At 43.0% G+C, this 18816-nt stretch overlaps 1 protein-coding gene across 2 annotated transcripts; it reads left to right on the top strand.

Moving 5' to 3' along the window:
* The first annotated feature begins 54 nt into the window (after nt 1-54).
* On the top strand, nt 55-13677 carry C3orf14 (C3orf14 homolog). Of its 2 annotated transcripts, none has more exons than XM_414410.8 (5): nt 55-157; nt 1317-1396; nt 2121-2244; nt 6889-6963; nt 9647-13677. In XM_414410.8, exons 2-5 carry the CDS (start codon nt 1344-1346, stop codon nt 9797-9799), a joined length of 405 nt encoding a protein of 134 aa, XP_414410.1. In that variant the 5' UTR covers nt 55-157; nt 1317-1343; the 3' UTR covers nt 9800-13677. The 2 variants fall into 2 exon arrangements, with proteins under 2 accessions (XP_414410.1, XP_046756037.1); XM_046900081.1 differs by lacking the exon at nt 9647-13677 and adding an exon at nt 7953-9634.
* Nucleotides 13678-18816: the final 5139 nt, after the last annotated feature.

Raw genomic sequence — 18816 nt, forward strand, 5'->3', positions numbered from 1 at the left:
CGGGCCTGAGCGCGGAGGCGCGACGCGGCCACAGCGAGCTGGCGGTTAGGCCCCGCCCTTCCGGCCGTCGCTATGGTAGCGAGCGGGGGGGAGGCTGCGGCGTCGCGGAGGCCGTGGTGAGAGGTGGCTTTGATTTTGCAAGCCGCAAAGGCTGAAGGTAAACTAGGTTTTTAAAGAAAAGAGCATGGAGGGGATGGGGACCTCCTGAGGGGAAAGGGAAGCGCTGGAAATAGAGCGGAAGGGTGGGGAATCTGCTGGGTGAGGTGAGAACGCATCAGTTTCTGCCTAAGTCACGTGTATCCTGCTCCAAAGTTACGTGTGAATCTCGGACATACTCTCATAGATGTTCTGATTTTCTGGTACTTTATTTCTCCCGCCTTTCAAGTGATAGTTTCTGGTGTTGAGGCTAATTTCTGGGACAGTAATGCGCTTCTGAGGTGAAAATGACTAATTGACTGCAAAGTGCCTCCAAGCTTCTGAGTTGTGCTGGGGGGCCGTGGTTTGGGCAATGGGCACCTGATCGCACCACAGCTCAAAAAAAAAAAAAAAAAAAAAAACCCAAAGCTATTCAGGTGTAAATGTAACCCCCTGTTCAGTTATCTTCTGTTACTTTACTGAAGAGCTGAGCTAATTCTTTCAAGTGCCCTAAATTTAAGCTGGTTCACTGACTTCAGTTGTTAAATCATGTCTGTATTTACCCATATATCTGCACCCTAATGTAGAGAACCTGCTTTAGCAGAGGGGTTGGCACTGACGATCCTCCAAGGCCCCTTTCATTCAGTGATGTTTCACTATGGACAAGAGGCACTATGAGGCCTAGTATGAACTCCAGTTGCAAGTGTAACTTTGTGTTCATAGTACCATGACAAAGCCAGAAATCACTGCTGTGAACAGTGATACACAAACTATGTGTGCACATCACAGAGTGATAGAATCCTTAGAGTTGGAAGGGACCTCTGAGGGCCTTTGTGTTTGTGGCTGTAAGCAGATGACGTTTGAGAAAACTTTGTTAAATCTGAAGGTTGGAAGTCAAGTTTTAGTTCGCGAGTGAAGTGTTAAAACTCAAAAAGTGGAATTCATTATGATTTTCCTGATGTGTATCGTGGGCACTTGTGGTGTGTATGTGTGTATTCAAATCATAATGTAACAATGTCTTGTAGTATTAAAATTTATAAGCAGGTTTTATTTACATGGCTGATAAATTATATAAATATAATGCAGGCAACTGTTAACTTGGAATGGTTTGCTACTGAAAAGTAAGCATTTGTGTATGTTTTTGGAAGACTCTAATTTCACTTGGTTTTGCTTTAATACAGTGACAAAACCTGGACAAACAACAGAAGATGTCATCGTATTTGGCTCAGGAAGTTCATCTGGCTAGGAGACACGAGGAGATGTAAGTAACTTCTTCAGCTGCAGGGCCTCCCCCGCAGCAGTTTGTGCTGTGGTCCACAGGGGTCTCACATATCCATCCTTTGAACAGTTAATCAGACCTTTAGAGAGCACAGTGGTATTTTATCGAGGGGCCGGTGATCCAGGAGGTGGCACTCTTCCTTCATGAACTGCTGGAATTAGTGTCATTGCTGGTGAGAGTATTTAGACTGATGAGGTTTTTGACTTGTGATGATGGTACTGGTTTAAGATCTCCATTGTTAACCTCCTGTCACCGTTGAACTCCTTTGTGGGAAAGGTATTTGGATCGTCACTCTGTGCCTCAGTGATTGAGCTACGTCTTTGTCACCCCATAAACTCAGGTTGTGAAACAAATACAGTAATGTTCAGGAAATTCTGCTTTTCTTATAACAGCTACTTATAACAACTTGCCGGTGCGCAGGAGTAGTACTGATCAAGTCACCCCAGCCCACCCTGTCTTTCCTCTTCTGGGAGATTCAGTGCTTCTAAGCACCTTAGCATATGAGGACTGCTGGTTGCAATATTATAGCTTCGTACAAGCACAGCAGGTGGTGTCTGCCTGTACCTTTTCCCTCCCCCAGCACACCCACCCTACAGCCGGCTTAATTAGCCCCATGGTTTTGAGAAAACTGGGTAAGGTAAAAAGGTTATTTTCTAGCTCCTGAGCAAAATGTTCTACCCACTTAGCAAAATGTTTTCCTTTGTAGACTGTCTCAGAGATCAGCGCTGCTACAGCAGATGGAGACTTATCTAGGAGACAAAAAGACTAAAAAGACATGGCAAACTCAAGCAGCTGATGCAGCTCGTAGAAGGAATGCAGCACTTTTAAATGTAAGTTTCTGCAACTACCAGGAACTGAGTTGAAATGTCATGATTATGCAGCTAAGATAATTTTTTTAAAAATGTTTGCTCTGTTGCTATCATTAGAGTTCTCCTATATTCTCTTTTCTCTTCTGGAACTTGACCAAAAGTATCAAATGCCAAGTCTTTATTATCAGATGGCACTACTACCTATTTTACATGCCCTTCTTATTTGAGCCTCGTGGTGGCAGCTGCTGTATCTTTTTTTTTTTTCTTTTTCTTTTTTGTTTCTGAAGTACTTGTAGAGATGCAACACGTGCTATTACATGTCTGCCTAAGACAGCCTCAGTCTAACAAGACTCCGAATACCTTTACGCCTTAATTCAAGAGTTGGGAGTATGTTTGGGAATAGGGGCTGCCCAGGTTATGATGCTTTTAGTCCAGGGTAGGAGTTGTTGTCCAGCTATTGTTGTGTGAAGTTATGGAAGAAGTCCTCAGTTATTTTTCTTTAAGGAGAGGTAGAATGACTTCAAGAAGTACTTGCAAGTACTGTAAAATCAGTGCTTGGTGTTTCTGGCTCTCCTCAGTGGAAGAAGTAACAGTACTGTTAATGTTAATAGTTGTTCTACATATCTGTTGTCATGTTTAGGTACAATTTATGTTTCCTAGGTTAGTTAAGTGAATGTTTTAGAACTGGAAATTAAGATCTGAGTTTGATGTCAGGGACTAGAATGCTAGAATCTCTTCTCAATCTTTGGCTTAGGCATCTGAGTTTGAAGAGTTGGCACTTGACTGCTGATATGAGAATGCATTTTAAAAATGGTCATCTGCCTCTCACAGGCATTTTCTTCAAGTCTTAGTTATTAAGATCCCATATTGTGTGCATTGTATCTTCTGAAATTATAAATTTTACTCTAGAAAACTAAAAGCTTTATTTGTACCATCAAATATTTTTTGTTTCTTCATGCAGAACCTGATCAAGGTTTAAAAACATTCACATTTTAAGTGGGTATGATTCTGAAGCAAGCTCTCTTTGAATTTAAATGGAAGCTATATTTAGGGAGTGGCAAATAAGGCAGAACAGTTAATGTGTGATGCCTTCTTAATTATTGTGTGATAAAGGAGGACTTCAACTCAGACTCTGGTCAGCTGCTGCATACTGGGCTGGGGCAATCAAACGCCTCTGCAGTGGGTATGGACTGTGTAGGTGCTTAGTGAGAGGTTGATAGAAAAGGATGAGTTGTTAGTTTCCTTGCATCATAGTTCATGTTCCACTGCTTTAGTAATTTCACCTGTTATGACTCCCATTTTATAATTACCGTAGATTTATATTTCATATTGATAGTTGTCTTTTTTTTAATAAATGACCTTTATTTTACCAGTGCACTCGCAGCTAAACAAGCATAAGAAATGCAGGATATATTTTCTGCGTGCTGAAAACTTGTTGTGCTGGAAATGTTAACAATAACTTAGACATATACAGAGTGTAAATATTTTTGCAGCTACACAGATATTTGCCATCTTCTGTCACATCCTCAAAATTGTTCCTTTCAAGTGTCAAAAATGTTGGTGTTTGTACAAAAAAAAAGCAAAAACATATGTATCAAAACAAATTCTGTGGCAGGATAAAGTAGCATAAATCAGTTTAAATCTATTTGTTTTATACTGATTTTAACAGACGTGCACTCCTGCAGATGCTTTCTGATAACAGAATAGAAAAGAACAAAAAAATCTCTGCAGAATAATATATGAGACGCTTGAAAACAAGACTGATTAATGTGCCAGCTTCAGAATATTGTTCCTGATACCAGGCACTGTACATTTCACAGTTACCATGTGGAGAGTTGTTGATTTGGCCTACTAAAAAATACATGGACATGATGAAGTGTTATTTTTTTATTTGCATTTCTGTTTTTCTGCATGTAAGCAAAATCAGTTGTTTTCAATATGTGATCGTAGGAAGAGACATTTTTCTTTCTCAATGCTAGTTGATATTTATGCACAGGAAAGCATTTCAAGATTAATTTATTTTCTAATCAGCAGGAAGCAGGGAACTAAACATTTTTTTAATTGAAATTTTAGCATTATAAGCACTTGTTCAGCATTTTAACATAATTGTCAGAGTATTTTACTTAATGTCTTTAGAGGGATACTACAGATTAGAGAAATCTGTATCATCTGGTGCTTATATAATGTTTTCATAACAAAAGCAGAAATTAGACCAGTATTTACAATCTAATTTATGAGACTTGTTTGTCAGTAACATTTCTGGTTTATCAGTTCTGTTGTTATTTTGGTGCAACATTTTATATCGTGCAATAGAAAATAGGGAATATGCTCTTCAATTTTTAGTACTGACTATGTAAGTAATTTAGACTGAATTTGCTTTCCTGTGCAGGCATGTAATTGCAGAATTACTGAAGTGGGATTCTGCCAGACTCTTATCAATATAAGTGACAGTTGAATTTGGTCCCCTAAAAGCGATGCGTGTGTCATGCATTCCATTTTACCTCTGGGGAAGGGTCTGGAATTGTTTTTGTTTCAGTCCTTGTAGTTTCAGGGGAAAGTGCTGCAAGATGCTCTCTGTTTTTTTTCTCTATACTGTGACATACTAAATTTGTTGCTATTTTTTTTTTCCAAAGAAGCTTATACCAATGTATTTATTTTTATATTGATGATGGAGATTTCTCTTCCCTACAAAGTTTACTGGTTGCATAGACATGAAAGAAATGCCATCTAATCTTAGTTATTTTTCTAAAGCATACTACACCTTCCAGCAAAAATTTTGTTCACTGTCTGTCATTAAATCAGTGTTCTGACAATAGACTGCACAACACAAACTCGAGTGAGCAACAAAAAGACACATCCAATATCTAGGCTATGCCAAAGTGACCTTCTCCACTAAACATGTATGCACAACTGCTCTCTCTTTTTTTTGCCTGGAATACATAAATTTCCTATCACCATAAACATTCTGGCGCCCTTAACTGAATAGATAAAGAAATGATTTTTTGATGCTCTTTCTTCCTGTGAAAATTCCTATAGGAAGGGGAGAATATGAAACAAACTTTAGTGATTGATACTTCTTCTCAATGTGGTGATACCTTCTCCAGCCTTCATCAGAGTCATACTGAGATGAGCTTCATTCAGTGCGATTGATGATCTGTCTGTTCTAAGCACATGCAACAGACAAATTCCATACTTAGTTTAGTGAATTCTTTTATGTCTTCTATTGTTTTTGACATTGTGACTTCAGGTGGCTTCTGGTTTCGCTCACATTCCCCCTGTATGTTTATTCTCTTTACTCTTTTCTCACCTGAAAAGAAGCAGCCACTTATTGCTTCCCGGGATTTGGATAAATCCAAGACTTAAGTTTGTTCTTTCTTAGATGTCCCTTAGCTTCTACAAGGATGTACACTCCCTTGTATGAAAGGGGAGCTTTACTTAGATTAGGTTTCTAAAAATGTGCAATATAGTCATGGTGTAAAAGGAATTAATGAAATAGAATAAGATTAACATTGTAGAGTGAATGAACTGAGTGTGTTACTAAGTTGAACTTGAGCTAACAAGTTTCTGTTTTTATTAACCATACCAGCTGAATTTGAGCTATATTTCTCAAACTAAACTTAAGTTGAGCACTGTTTATTTTTGATGTATTCAGATTGGCTATTATTCAACACGAGTAATCATGTTTGGTCTCTCCTGGGGATATGCTTCTCCAGAATCTCACTCTTCTTTTCAGCAGCAGTGATGGTGAATATTTGGGAAGTCCCTTTGGGGAATTTCCTCTCTCATTTAGTTTTTCTGTTGTACTCTTCACACCCGCTCTCTGCTCCCAACTCTGCCATCTGCTATACTTTCTTTCCCCCTTCACTCTGTTCAGCTTTGGCTTCTTCACACCCCACTCCCACGTCCCTTTCTGTCTCTCTTCATCTGCCCACCACTCAATCTCTTCAATGTTTGGGTATGGAACTAAGCCCACAAGAATGGGTCAGAACTTTAAAGGGGGAGGGGGGCTAATTTGGGGTGATGGGTTTTATTTGTTTGTCACTGCTGTTTCTGTTCTTAAAATTTATTTAGGCCTTTGTGAGTCCAGCACACATCCACTGGGCAAGCAGAAACCCAAATACTGATTTTTCTAAGAAAGCTATGTGAGGTGCATTGTCATCCAAGTTTGTCTGGTGAACAGCTTGCTGCAGCTCTACATTTTTGTGCACATGTTATGCATGCATATTAGCAAGTCATCTTTGTCTTGAGAAGTAAAGATCTTGCACATAATTTGCCTAGTTACTTTACAGTTACAGTAGCTAGAATGCATACTTCAGTTTTCATGTAGCACAGAACAAACCATTCTGTTCTTCTCCATTGCTGTAAATTATAGAGAATGGAATTTAATTGTAATTTACCTTAGTGTTCAAAGAGAACAGCGGTGTTTTACAGCAACAGACCTGTTTGTCAGAAAGTTAAAGTAAACATTTAGAAACTGTAGGTTCCTAGTCTTACAAGTTAGATTTCAGAATGGCTACAGAGAAAGATTTGAACTTCCAGTGTTGTTATTTGAATACTGTTTAGGTTTAATGAGTTCATTTAATTAATCTAAATGTCTTTATGTGAGTATATTTCCCTTTTAATATTCCCACTGTGTTTCTAAAATGTGCTTTGCCTGTGTTTTAGGACATAGAAGCAGCAGAAAAAAAGCTGCAAGAAAGAATGTATTTACTTCCACATCCTGATACTGTTAAGCTAGAAGTAAGTCCTAGAACTCTGTCTTCTGGTTTGCTGTTTACCAAATATTTTGCTCCCCATCCCCCCCCAAGCATGTTCTTAAAGTGAAAATAATTGATTTTAAAATCCAGTGACTGGTATAGCCAAAGGCCTGTGTGCAGTGCAGCAAGCTGAACCTAACTTCTAGGGCAAGGTCCCTAGATTCTAGAGCATTCTGGTGGAAATGTTTTGCAGCTTTCAGATTTTTACAAACTTGTATTTAAAAATGAAAACAGATGATATTCACAGTATTCAATTTTTATAATGACTACTGTGACTGTTATGTCAGAGCTACTTTGTTTTACACGGTCACCCTGTTTTCAGTGTGCTGCGATCGTCATCTTTACATTTCAGAGTCAACAGTTTATCAACTTGAGCAGAGAAGATTTCACTTCTCACAGTTATTTTATCAGGTTGTACAGGATCTCAGGAAAAGTAGTGCTAAACCTGGGATTTTTCTTCTCACTCATAGTCCCTGAAGCATTATTTAAAGATGGCAATTTTGAGGAAGTTGCTACTCTGAGAACTAAATATTGTTCTGATAAAACGCACCAATTTCAGTTCCCTAATCTCAAGACCATTTACTCAGTATTATGCTGTGATGAATGAGTAAGGAGGACAGGAGCATTCTTAGAAACAGAAATAGGGACACAGCTTATTCCTGATACAAACTAAACGTCTAACCACGGGGACACTAAATCATATTCCCACTCGTGTTTCTTGGACCAGTGATTTGTGGGTTCATTATTGTGCAGTGACTTATTTTCCACAAACATGGCATGTCCCACACTATTCTGTGTGTTGTCAAAGGAGAGAAAAGGTATGAATTGTAGTGTTTTCATCTGATGGCGAGGTGTATTGTATGTTGATTTCACACCTGCTGGGCAAGTGTTGTAATACTTAGGCTGCTACTTAAATGAGAACCATCATTTCTTGTTTTAGTTACTGTTAAAAGATTTTGTCTGTCTTTGTAGTTCAGAAATGGCTGACCTCCCATCGCAGTGACAAGGTGCATGCTCAGAATGCCCTTTCAGTGGGGTTTTAAGAAATTTTAGGAAAAATCAAACATTCTTCCTGGATACCTATACATCTTGAATGATGCTGAGAAGGCTGCCAAGATACTTGTTTGAGCCCATTCTGACTGTGCTCAGAAGTAGAGTTTTAGACTCTTAGAGGACTTCAAGACATCTCTAGAGTTGTTTGGATCAGTTTTGGACTAGGCAATTTGGCTTCTGTCTTTGTCCTATGCTAGGTGCTTAAGCTGCTTATGGGATGTAGATTGAAGTCCACATGTACTGGAGAGTATAGAGCTGATAGCTGCAGAGATCTTTGTGCTTTTTAGCATAGTGGTATAGTGGTAGAATTTTTGAGAGAATGATGTTACTATTTGAAGCAGAAGATCCTATTTCAGCCTTTTTTATACTTCTAAAGAAGAGCACTATAAATAGTAGAAAAAGAAAACTTTTTCATGGTACAAAATTCTGGTGTGTGCTCTGCTCCAAAACACTTCTGAGCATATTTCACTCAGCCATATATGTGTCTGTATTAATATACTTTGAAAGTTATGGCTGTAATGGATCCCCAGCTTGCTAAGTCAGAGTAGTTTTGTGTGACAGCACATATGCTTGTCAAAAAAGATTCTTTGAGTAAATCTGTTGAAGAAAATATTTTTGTAAATCTGCAAGAGCTGTAGTTATATCTGAGTTACATGTAAGGATCAGGATGATTAGCCAGGAATCTAATACTCTGTAGCGAGATGTAGAAGAGTACTACAAAGTGAACGTTATATATTTAAACAAGTAGAGAGGGAAAAAAAATGCATATGGTGCCATACATGTTTTCTGCTACAAAATTATTTTTTACTGAATGAGCACAGGTATCTAAAAATACCTCCACTTACCTTGGAAAACTGGATGTGTAAGTGTCATCTGGCTCTTGATCACATTATCTTGTGGAGAAAAAAAAGGATAGGCATCACTAAGAATTTCTTCTTCAAAGTTCTAGAAGAAGCAAAGTTCTACTGAGAGTGCTAAGACCAAAAATGATGAACAGTGTGTCCGTTCTATAAGTAGAATGGAAGTCAAGTTTCTTTGTCAGAGGCACAGTTAGGTAATCCAGTGTTATCTTCTGACCACGAGATAACTAGATGGCCTTTTCCTTTCATGATGCAAATACTGGAGCCAATTACTTTGTCACTGATTTATCACATCTGAAATTTTACTCAAATATTTTGAACTGCATTGCTGCAAAGTTTTCTAAGGAAAACAAAAACACTTTTTATAGCATTAAACAGATTTTTTTAATTTCAAATTTAAATGCTACTAACACATGAATTTAAATATGAAATCTGCTTTTGGGGAAGCTTAGGAACGCACAAAATATTTTGTTGAAGGTATGTTGAGGGTCTGAATTAATCTGTAGCTTACCACAAGAGGGCAGATTCAGTCACTTCACAGTTCATGATAGAAGATGAAATCCTTCCAGCCTGGTGTTTTGCATCGTATCAGAGATTGATAACTTTGTGTGCAAGTACATTGTTCTTTTATGAATTGCTGCACTCATAAGGCAAGATTTGAAAATTCATTGCGTATCTGTATTGTTTGTAAACATGCTGATGCAGAGTTTGAAATAAAGTTGTTTTTTTTTTTATTTTTTATGTCTTTCTCAGACTCTCTATTGGGCTTCAGTAAAAGAATCTCTTCCCAATTGGGAAGAGTTTCTTTTAGGAAGAGCAGAATATCCCATTGGTATTAAGAAACTGAAAACTACAAAACAGAACATAAGCTACCCAGAAGAAGATTCACAAAAACAAATACTCTGATTTTGCTTATAACTCTGGTTTGAGCAGACAATATCATCCGGGTTATAGAATGTAATATTATGCCATTAAATGGTAATGTAAATCATTTGAAATGAAAATGAACTGTATTGGATAATTTGTTTCCATTGTCTCAGTATGTAAAACTTGAGTTTGAATGGTGGCATCTGCTTTTGGAGAGCTTAGACTAGAATTTCTCACAGTGAGAGAAGCAGTGCTGCCTAAAGGGGCTTTTGGGATCAAAAGTCAAATCACCCACCAAGGTGATCACTACTTCAGTATAAGAAGAGCCTTAGGTTATTTGCAATCCTCTGCTTTTCTGTATAAATGTGATAACTAAAGATAGGTTCATACATAATCTTTCTACACTGTATTCGTCTGTGTTGCATGCATCTCTGTGGATGAGGGAGAAGGGAAGAATTTGCCATTAGTGGAAAAGACAGGGTCTTTGCATCAGTCTTGGTTCAGCAGCAGTAATCTGAGTAAAAACCTTCATGATATACAAACAAATCTGTAGGAACTTTCTGCTACTCCTAGGCTTAGTGCTGTTTTCTTTATGGTGGCATCCTGTATGTGAGGTCTTTAACTTAAGCATGAGGAGTTTGATAGGAGCAAGCAGGAAGGTCGCCTGCAGCAGCTGTCATACAACCAAGCACATAGAAGCTGCAGAGATAATAGCTTCTTTCTCAGTCACTGAACTATTCCTCCACGTTTTCTTACATGTTTCATTGGAGAAGCCTTCTAGACTTATGACTTGGCCTGAAGAAATTTCACCCTTCCTAAGTGAAGGATGCTTTTAAAGAAAGAAAGGAAGGGAGAACCTGGGCTGGAGTCAATATATTGTTAGCATCTAATCTTATATGCTACAACATTCATCAGCCCTCTGATCTGGAACAGGAATAAAGTTGACTTCTGCCAGTGCCTGAGGGTTTGGAGAAATTGTAATTACTAATTTTTGCTGGTCTATTAATGAACTGATCTATGCATCACCACGTTACTTAAAGATACAAATTATTTTTTGTGCTAGAGTAGGGAAGTACTTTTATTGAAACTCAGATATTTTCTAGCAATGTTATTGATAAATATCTGATTTGGCTCAGACCTATGGGCTGAAGAGCACATGTTCTTTTCATTAAACGTAGCACAGATATTCACAGGTTGATGAGCTGATGGTGGGGAGTTTGTGGTTCAGTCTGAACTAGAGAATGGACTTCTAGCTGGGAACTCCAGGAAGCCTGGGTGAACTTGAAGGACCAACATCTGTGAGCGCTCCTTCCTGAAATTAGGTACTCAATTTTGTCTGGATTTAAATTAGCCAAAGTATAATTTATACACAGGAAAAAAAAAAAAGATTAAAAGTTCAATTTTGAAAATGTTGTATATTTTCAATGGGAATGCTAGGAGTTCATTTAAAACTTTTTCTTTTAAAGTGTCCATTAAACTGATAAGTTTTTACAGAAACTGCCATCTTAGAAATATCCTGTTGAGTGGGTGTTGGTGTTTGTAACAATAACGTTGTTTTCATAATATGTGATGGCAGATTAGCACGCTTCTCTGCAGTGTTGTTAACAGTTGTAATTAAGGAATAAACAGTAAAGGGTGTCAGTCCGATGACAATTTCATCTATAGTGTCACAATACAAAATGTCACAAAATATTAGAACTGTTATATAACTACAAAAATATCAAATTAGGCTTTCATCTTACTAGCAGAGAGCTTAAAAAAACCTGGCAGAGAGACCATTGCAATTTTATACCTACTCAGTGTTCTGTCACAAAGACAACTTGGTAATATTTTCTTCTGTGAGATCGCAACGTGGTTCTCAGTCTGATTTAGTGGGAATGTGTACGGATCTTAGAATCATTGAGCTCCAATTTAAAAAAGCAAATAATTGGAACCAGTTGAACACACAAGAAGGGAAGAGCTATTACATGCAATGCCCTTCTCCCAGAAAAGGGATGGGCGAGCTGTTGCTAACAAAGACTAAGACTCATCCTGGTCTTTGCATCGAAAGGGAAATCACTTAAACTAAAATCTGGGCCCCTAAGTACTTTATGCCTGTGAATAATCTGGGTCTTTATCTCTTTGGACTCCACCTTAACACTGGGACACAATGCAGATGCTCACCATTTCCTTGCTGCTTTTGATTTCTCCTGGAAGGAAGGCTGAGTGTGTACTGTGAGGGCATAGCAGCTGAAGAGAAAAGGGTTCTGTGCCACTGTTTAACTGCTGTAAAAATAAAGACAAAAACAATTCCCTTGGTAACAAATATAGTTTGAACTGTCAGGTATTATTAGATACTATATTAGATACTTGGATGCTGTCTTTCTGATTTTTTTTCCCTCTTATATTGGGCTAAGAGGTGAAGATTAATATTTGTTTTCTTTTCAGAGAAGGAGATTACATTTTTTTCTGTGCTATAGCTTCAGGAGCAACAGGACAGCTAGCAGAATGTTATATAGGAACAGGTCCAGAAAATTGATTAAAATAAAAATAGAGAGGAAACTTTTAAAGTAGGAATGTATATAGGCATCTTCTCTGGCTGACAGGGGCCTTTTTGTTGGCCTGTGGTCTGGAAGGCAGAAATGCAGTTGCATAATGAGTAAAACAGCAGAGCAGTAGACACTAGGGTAGAAGCCAAGCGTGTCCTGAGCTTGGGGCAAGCAGTGGCAGAGTACATGATTTTATGGTATCTCTTGTTATACCTGGCACCATTTCTATATGGCTGAGCTGGCTTGCCACCTGCCTTTGTGTAGATCCACATTTGAGAAAGCACCTCTGTAATAGCTTAAGTGTATTTAAGTAAAAACCAAAACGAACAAACTGTAAACTGATTTATACTGCCATGATTTAATACTGGCATTAAATGAGATCTTGAATGAGTATTCTTCTCTGTCTCAAGGCTGATGCTTCAAGAAGATGAATTCAGTGTAGTCATCCCACTGTCTTATCCCAGGCTTTTTACCCGTTCTAGGGTAAATGGCTTTTTTTATTCTGAAAGTAACCTGTTACTCTGCATTCTTGACTTGCTGCTTGCCCCTTTGTGCTAAAGCATATGTATGCATAAGCTGCAGTGGTCCTGCTTCTTGCTGCTTCTGCTTTCCCGATGGGTCAGAGAATGCGAGGGAGAGAAAAGCAGTAAAGGAAACAAATGGTTTTGCCTGTTTGTAAGTTAATGATTAAGAATCTTATAGGAAGAAATAATTTATCAGCCTTCTTGGGTTTGTGCATGGATGAGTAAACGCAGGACTAGCCTAGGAGCACAGCCTGCTCACCCATCTTGTCACCTCTACCCTCACATTCCCAAGGATTTTGTCTCAGTTATTCTGGCAGTGGGGGCAGTAGGAGAAGGCATGTTAGTTTTCCCTGGGATGGGAAGTTTCTTACTCCACAGAGTCCTTCTCAAGCTTATTGGTTTCATGTGAGAGTATATATGAGATAACAGAAGGGCTTGGATACTTTGACACTGTGGTGTCCTCTCGGTTGTATTTTGTCGGGGTCATGTTTTCATAGAAGTTGGGAGCTAGGCTCTAGGCAGAGCTTATAGTTCCTCCTCTCTATTTCATTCACATTGTGCAGTCAGGGTTATAGGTGCTGAGTTTGAGCTTGCTGATAGTGAAAAATAAGGGGAAAAAAATGGAATGTAGTTTTAGAGGGTTATGTCTGAAAGAAAACATTATTTACTCCATAATGCTAAGTTTCATAATATTTTAATAGTTGTGTTCAGATACAACTTGACCTTAAATATCACCCCAAATGCAAGCTGTTTTAACATATTTGTAATGCTCAGATCGTCATTACTGTAATATTCTGTTTGCTCAAGGATTATAATCCAGTGATACGATATGATACAGTTTAAATAAAGCTTTGATCTTGGTGGATTTTGGTGTTATTCTGCATGGACAAACTCTATGTAAATCGGTGCCTGCTGTAGCCAATGTGCGCTGAGTCTGCAGGTGATGGATACTTTGCTCAGGTGTGCTGCTTATTTTCCTTTGAGACCGATGGGAAATGTTTATCTGCTGAATGAAGATTAGAATCTCAGAAGTTTATTGATGAAAAAATCAAAATGTAATACATCCAGGGTAGATTTTTTACGCTCTCTCCATTGTTTCATAGTAAGCACTTGCTTAATTACTTCAAATATGTGATTGTTTGCAAGATGTGGATAAATGTTTAACTCTTACAAAGGAAATAGGTGGGAAAAAGAAGTTTTGTAGGTTCTCCTGCAGTAAATAGCGTGATTTAATTTGGGAATTTGCTACTGCTTTTAAACATAGCTGGAATGGCTCTTAAAAATGCCTGAACTGTGTCCACTGTGCACATGTATATATATCCCTGCAATTGCATCTTTTTTCATTTGAGTTACTTTGCGTACGTTTGTCATTGCTGCATACAAATAGGAAGTATGATCGCTTCTTCCCATAAGTTTTATCACTAGTGATGATGATCTTAAAAATAAATGTGTGGTGTTCTTTCTCCTCTCAGTCGTATCACCTACCAGCAAGCCCTAATAGGCTGCAGAATAGTGTGAGACGGTATTTACATCACACTTTTGAAACAGATTCAAGCAGAGCCAGCTGCCGTAAGATTATTTTACAAATATATTGCAAATTAATAAAAGGAAAAAATCGGTGTCCTTTAAGTAAATTGCAGTCTCCTTGCCTAATGCCTAGCTTGAAGCGGCAGTAATTAGTACCTGCCTCACAGCGGGGCTGGAAACGTCATTTCGGTTTCCAGCCTTGCGTTTCTTTACCCATTTAGTTTGTGTGCGTCCCCAGTAGTTTCATGGCTGGTGCTCTAACCTGCTTAACAGAAGCTCCGGAGGACGGCGCGGTGGCAGCCCTGCACCTGCAGCTTTGTCCCGGTGCGGGGCTGCGGGCTCAGTCCCGGTGTGTGCCGGGCGCCCACACCGCTGGGCACGGAGCTGCTCCGGGTTGGGCGCTCGGGGTGCGGAAGCCCAAGCTTAGACAAGGGAGAAAAGAGAGGAGAGAAAGAGCGTTCCTCTGCCGTTTTCCAGTTTGAAACGAGCGCGCAGAAAGCTCAACCTGGAGCACAGACGGGCGCGGTGCGTCGTACGGGGGCACTCGGGCTGTGCACCGGCGGAGCAGCGCGCTGCAAAGCGTGCCCGAAGCGCGGTCTGCGGCGCCGGCATCCCCGAGGCAGCTCAGGGCGGCTGCTGTGATCCCCCGGTAACACCCGTAGTGAGAGCCGTGACGGTGGGAGCCATGTCCGCAAATCTGCAGGGGAGAGCTTTGCATAGGAACAGACGATCTCAGCCCCCTGTCAGCTTTGAGCAGTGTTTGGGGTGAGCTGGAACAACTTCAGCTGCTTTAGCCCGTTGCTCAGGCGTTTCTTTTTATTTAGTTTGTGGGCACAATTGGCTTTTCCCTCTATAATCAGCTTTCTTTTGCTGGATTCATTCAGTTATGCGCTAATCCAATGTTGGTAACATCTCAATTCATTAACGTAATGAATCAGAAGGAAGAGGCTGGTTATAAATCAGAAAGCTTCTATTTATGTGCAATAGCTTGGCAACTGGCAGTACTGAGGAAGACAGTAGAAGGAGTATCAGACAGATAACGGGACGTGGAGAACGCGGTTGCAGCAGGGCTCAGGTGCTCTTTGTGTGATCCAAAACGCCTGCTTACTTTACACGACAAACGTACCCGTTGCAGCGGGGCGGCGGCGCCGATTTGGGGGCACGATCGGCTGCTGCGGGCTCGGTCTTTCCGAGCGGCTGCGAGCTCTTCTCTCCGTGGGATTTAGGGGCCGGGCTCTGCCTCCCCTGCGGATACCGGGGCTGCTCGGTGGGGACGGGGCCCGGCTGCTCCGGGACTCGGGGAGGGACCGGCGGGGGTGGGACTGCGACGCTGCCTCACGAGGGACCGTGGGTACCCTTTGCGGGCCCGGCGAGGTGCTGAGTCCCTGCCTGCAGGCAGAGCACTTTGAGCATTTCTCGCTGCCACAGTCTTGTGCGAACACAGAAGACGGCAAAATTGCTGTAGTTGTAGGAAAAGTTTTGCGCTGCTTGGGATTTATAAGCTCGATTCTGAACTTCGCGGCCGTTTTTCTGTGCTCCACATCTGACAGCATTTTTGTCCCCATCCCTACTGGGGACGATTATGCTTCCCCAGAACAAAACATGCTGTAATGCAGTTCAAAGCAGATCTTACAGAGCATTGGTGACTCTCAGTACCTGCACGTGTTTCCCCAGCCACAGGTGCAGAAGAGAGCAGAGAGAGAAACACAGCTGTTCGGTTTCTTTTTTTTATTCCTACTTAAGGACACGTGTTGGGCTCAGCTTTCCGTGATTAAATCAGTTAAGAACGTGCGAGTGATAAGCATAGGAATGGGAGTAATAACCTGGGCAGGGTTGGTCATCTGGAGTGTTAGGACGTATAGCAGCAGCAGCTAAGAGAGGGTAAGTGAGGGCCTTTTCCTTTCCTCTTTATGAAATGTGTCTGTGGTGGTACTTTGCCTGTGGGATGGCTTCACCCCAAATAACCAGAGCGGGCAGGTGAATGACACGAGGTAAAACCAGCCGCAGTGTGAGATCTGCTGTGTGGGTCGGGAGCCCTCGGGAGTGGGTGTGGGGTGAGCGTGTCACTCCCAGCCTGTCCCCTGCCACAGTGGTATGCATGGCACTGTGCCTGCAGAGTTCTAGGGCCTACCTGTCCCTCCCCCTGGAGGGAAAGGGGGTAGCTGAAGTCTTCGGGGTGCAAATCTGAAGAGAGAGGCGTTAAGGAGCGGGTTCTGACCATGCCGTCGGGGAAAGCAGTGCCCTGGCAGGTGGTGAAGCCCCGTCAAGCCACTGCCCGTGGGGTCGCTCGTGGTCGACACGCGGGAGGCACTCTCGAGGCTCCACCGTCTTACTTAAAAATGGTAGAAATGCTGCTCCGTGCAGCTTAAAGCAGGAGGGCAGAGCTCGGCGGACACCTGGGCGCCCACAGGGATCGGCAGGCTGGGCAAGGCATGTGTCAATTCAGTCGTCGTGTTGACTTTAGCGAAAGTGCTAAGCCATTCCTAAACCTAAGTCAATACAGACTTAAGCCAAAATTGTTATTAACGAGCTCTAATCTGATTTAAGAGCCTCCGGACGAACCGTGTCTACACGGGAGGAGAGGAGGCGCGGGGCTCCGGGTGCTTCGGGGGCACCGGCACCCTCGGGAAGGGCCGGGACAGCATCCCGCACCGTGCCCGGCCCGGCGACCGCCGTCCCCAGGGCGTGCGGGATGTGCCAGGCTGCGAGGGCAGCGCTTCGGCCGTGGCGTGTCCTCCCGGGCTATGCCGAAGCCCGGCTGTGCCGAGGTCGGGCAGCCCCTCTGGCTGGGACACGGACATGCCAGAGCATTTTTTTTCCCCGTCCCGATGGGGCAGTTGAGCCCTCCACTCCACCCCCCAGTGGGGGCCTTTCTTTTCTTCCCCACCAGCTTTGAGCAGCCCTGTTTCAGATTGGCCTTTTTATGTTTGATATAAAGAATAGTTGTTGGCCAATTCCATCTTTTCATCGCTGCTCTCCAGGCCCGGGTCCAAGCGGCTTGTCAGATGCTCATTAACTCCCCCTTTGGCTCTTTCCAGTGTGTCTCCTAAGCTCATTGTGCCAAGAACTAGCGCTTCTTTCTCTTTACACGGCTCCCTTTCTCTGCTCCATCAGGGAGACAAATTACTTTCCAAAAGGGATCGCCAGGGATGGTTTAATGAGAATTTCTCTAGGGCTGGCCGTGGAAATCAATGTAGTTAACATTCGGTGCACTTAATTGGACTTTTCTCTTCTGCCTCCTTCAAAAAAACTCTGAAGCTATCCTGTTAATCTCTCATTTGTAATCAATTGTGTTGACTAAACAAAAGTCTAGGTCGTCCTTTCTTCCTGTCCCAGACAATCCTTTGTTGCCTCTAAATGCCTCATTCTTGAGTGCTCCTGGTCTTGTAGATGGGTTCGATTGTTGACAGTTCATTATTGCGCTTTTGTCCATTTAATCTCCCTCGCTGTGTTTTGCATGTGCATGCCTTAATGAGCTCCGTTGGCAATTAACATGTTTCTAGCAGCAAACTGGTTGCTCAGACGTTTGGAGAGCGGAGTGCAGGGAAAAGGGCAACGCGGCTGCCTTTGGCTCGGGCGCTTCCCGGTGCTCGACGCGACGCACCCGGCCCGGGAGTCCGCTTTGGGCCGGGCCGGGCCGAGAGGGGGACCCGGCAGCTCCGCGCTCCGCTCCCCGCCCGGAGGCACTTCTAACCCTCCCCCCGAGGCACCGGCACCGCTCAATCTGTTGTGTGCGCGGCTGCAGCGTCGGGAGAAGGGGTTGTGTGCGGGTTTTGTGTTACTATTGAGGCTTGCTGGCAAGAGCGCTGAAGTGTGAGCAGTCGTGGACAGCAGAAACATCTTGTGAGGGAGAAGATAATTGGAGTCTCTGGCGTGTGTGCGTCTGACAGAGCCGCCCCTCCCCCGCCACCCGCCGCCTGTGTGTGCCGGGATGGGGGCGAGAGCCCGGCCGGGGGCGGGCAGCGCTCCCGGGGCTCCGCTCCTCGCCATCCGTTTCTCGGTGCGGCCGGAGCGAGGACGGTCTGGGAGCGCCGCCCGCCGCCCCCGAGAGGGACAAAGTGACAGAAACCCCCCAGGGGCGGCCGGCGCGGTCCTTCGAGGTGTCCCGAGGACGTTCCGAGCCGTGACGAGGCTGCCGCTGCCCCTCCGACAGCTCCGCAGGCAGCGCTGCGTGTTAGCAAAACGAGAAAAGAGCGCTTCTGCAGCCCCTTCGCTGGGGGCGGCTCTTGCCCTGCCCTCACCCACCGGGCTGCGGGAAGGGCGCGGGGCCGAGCCCAGTTCCGGCTGTCGACGCCCCCCGACCCCGAGGTACGCTTCCCCGGCACCGGCGGCAGGACCGGCTCGGGGCTGCGGGATGCCCGGCCTCGTCCCGCCGTGGTTCCTCGTCCCGCCGCCCTTCCGGGTCCCTCCTCGCCGCTCCCGTCCCGTCCCGTCCCGTCGCGTCCTGTCTGGCTGCTGAGGCCGGGCTCGCTCTGCA

Source organism: Gallus gallus, chromosome 12 (genome assembly GCF_016699485.2).
Source record: "Gallus gallus isolate bGalGal1 chromosome 12, bGalGal1.mat.broiler.GRCg7b, whole genome shotgun sequence".
In the NCBI taxonomy this organism is placed as follows: domain Eukaryota; kingdom Metazoa; phylum Chordata; class Aves; order Galliformes; family Phasianidae; genus Gallus; species Gallus gallus.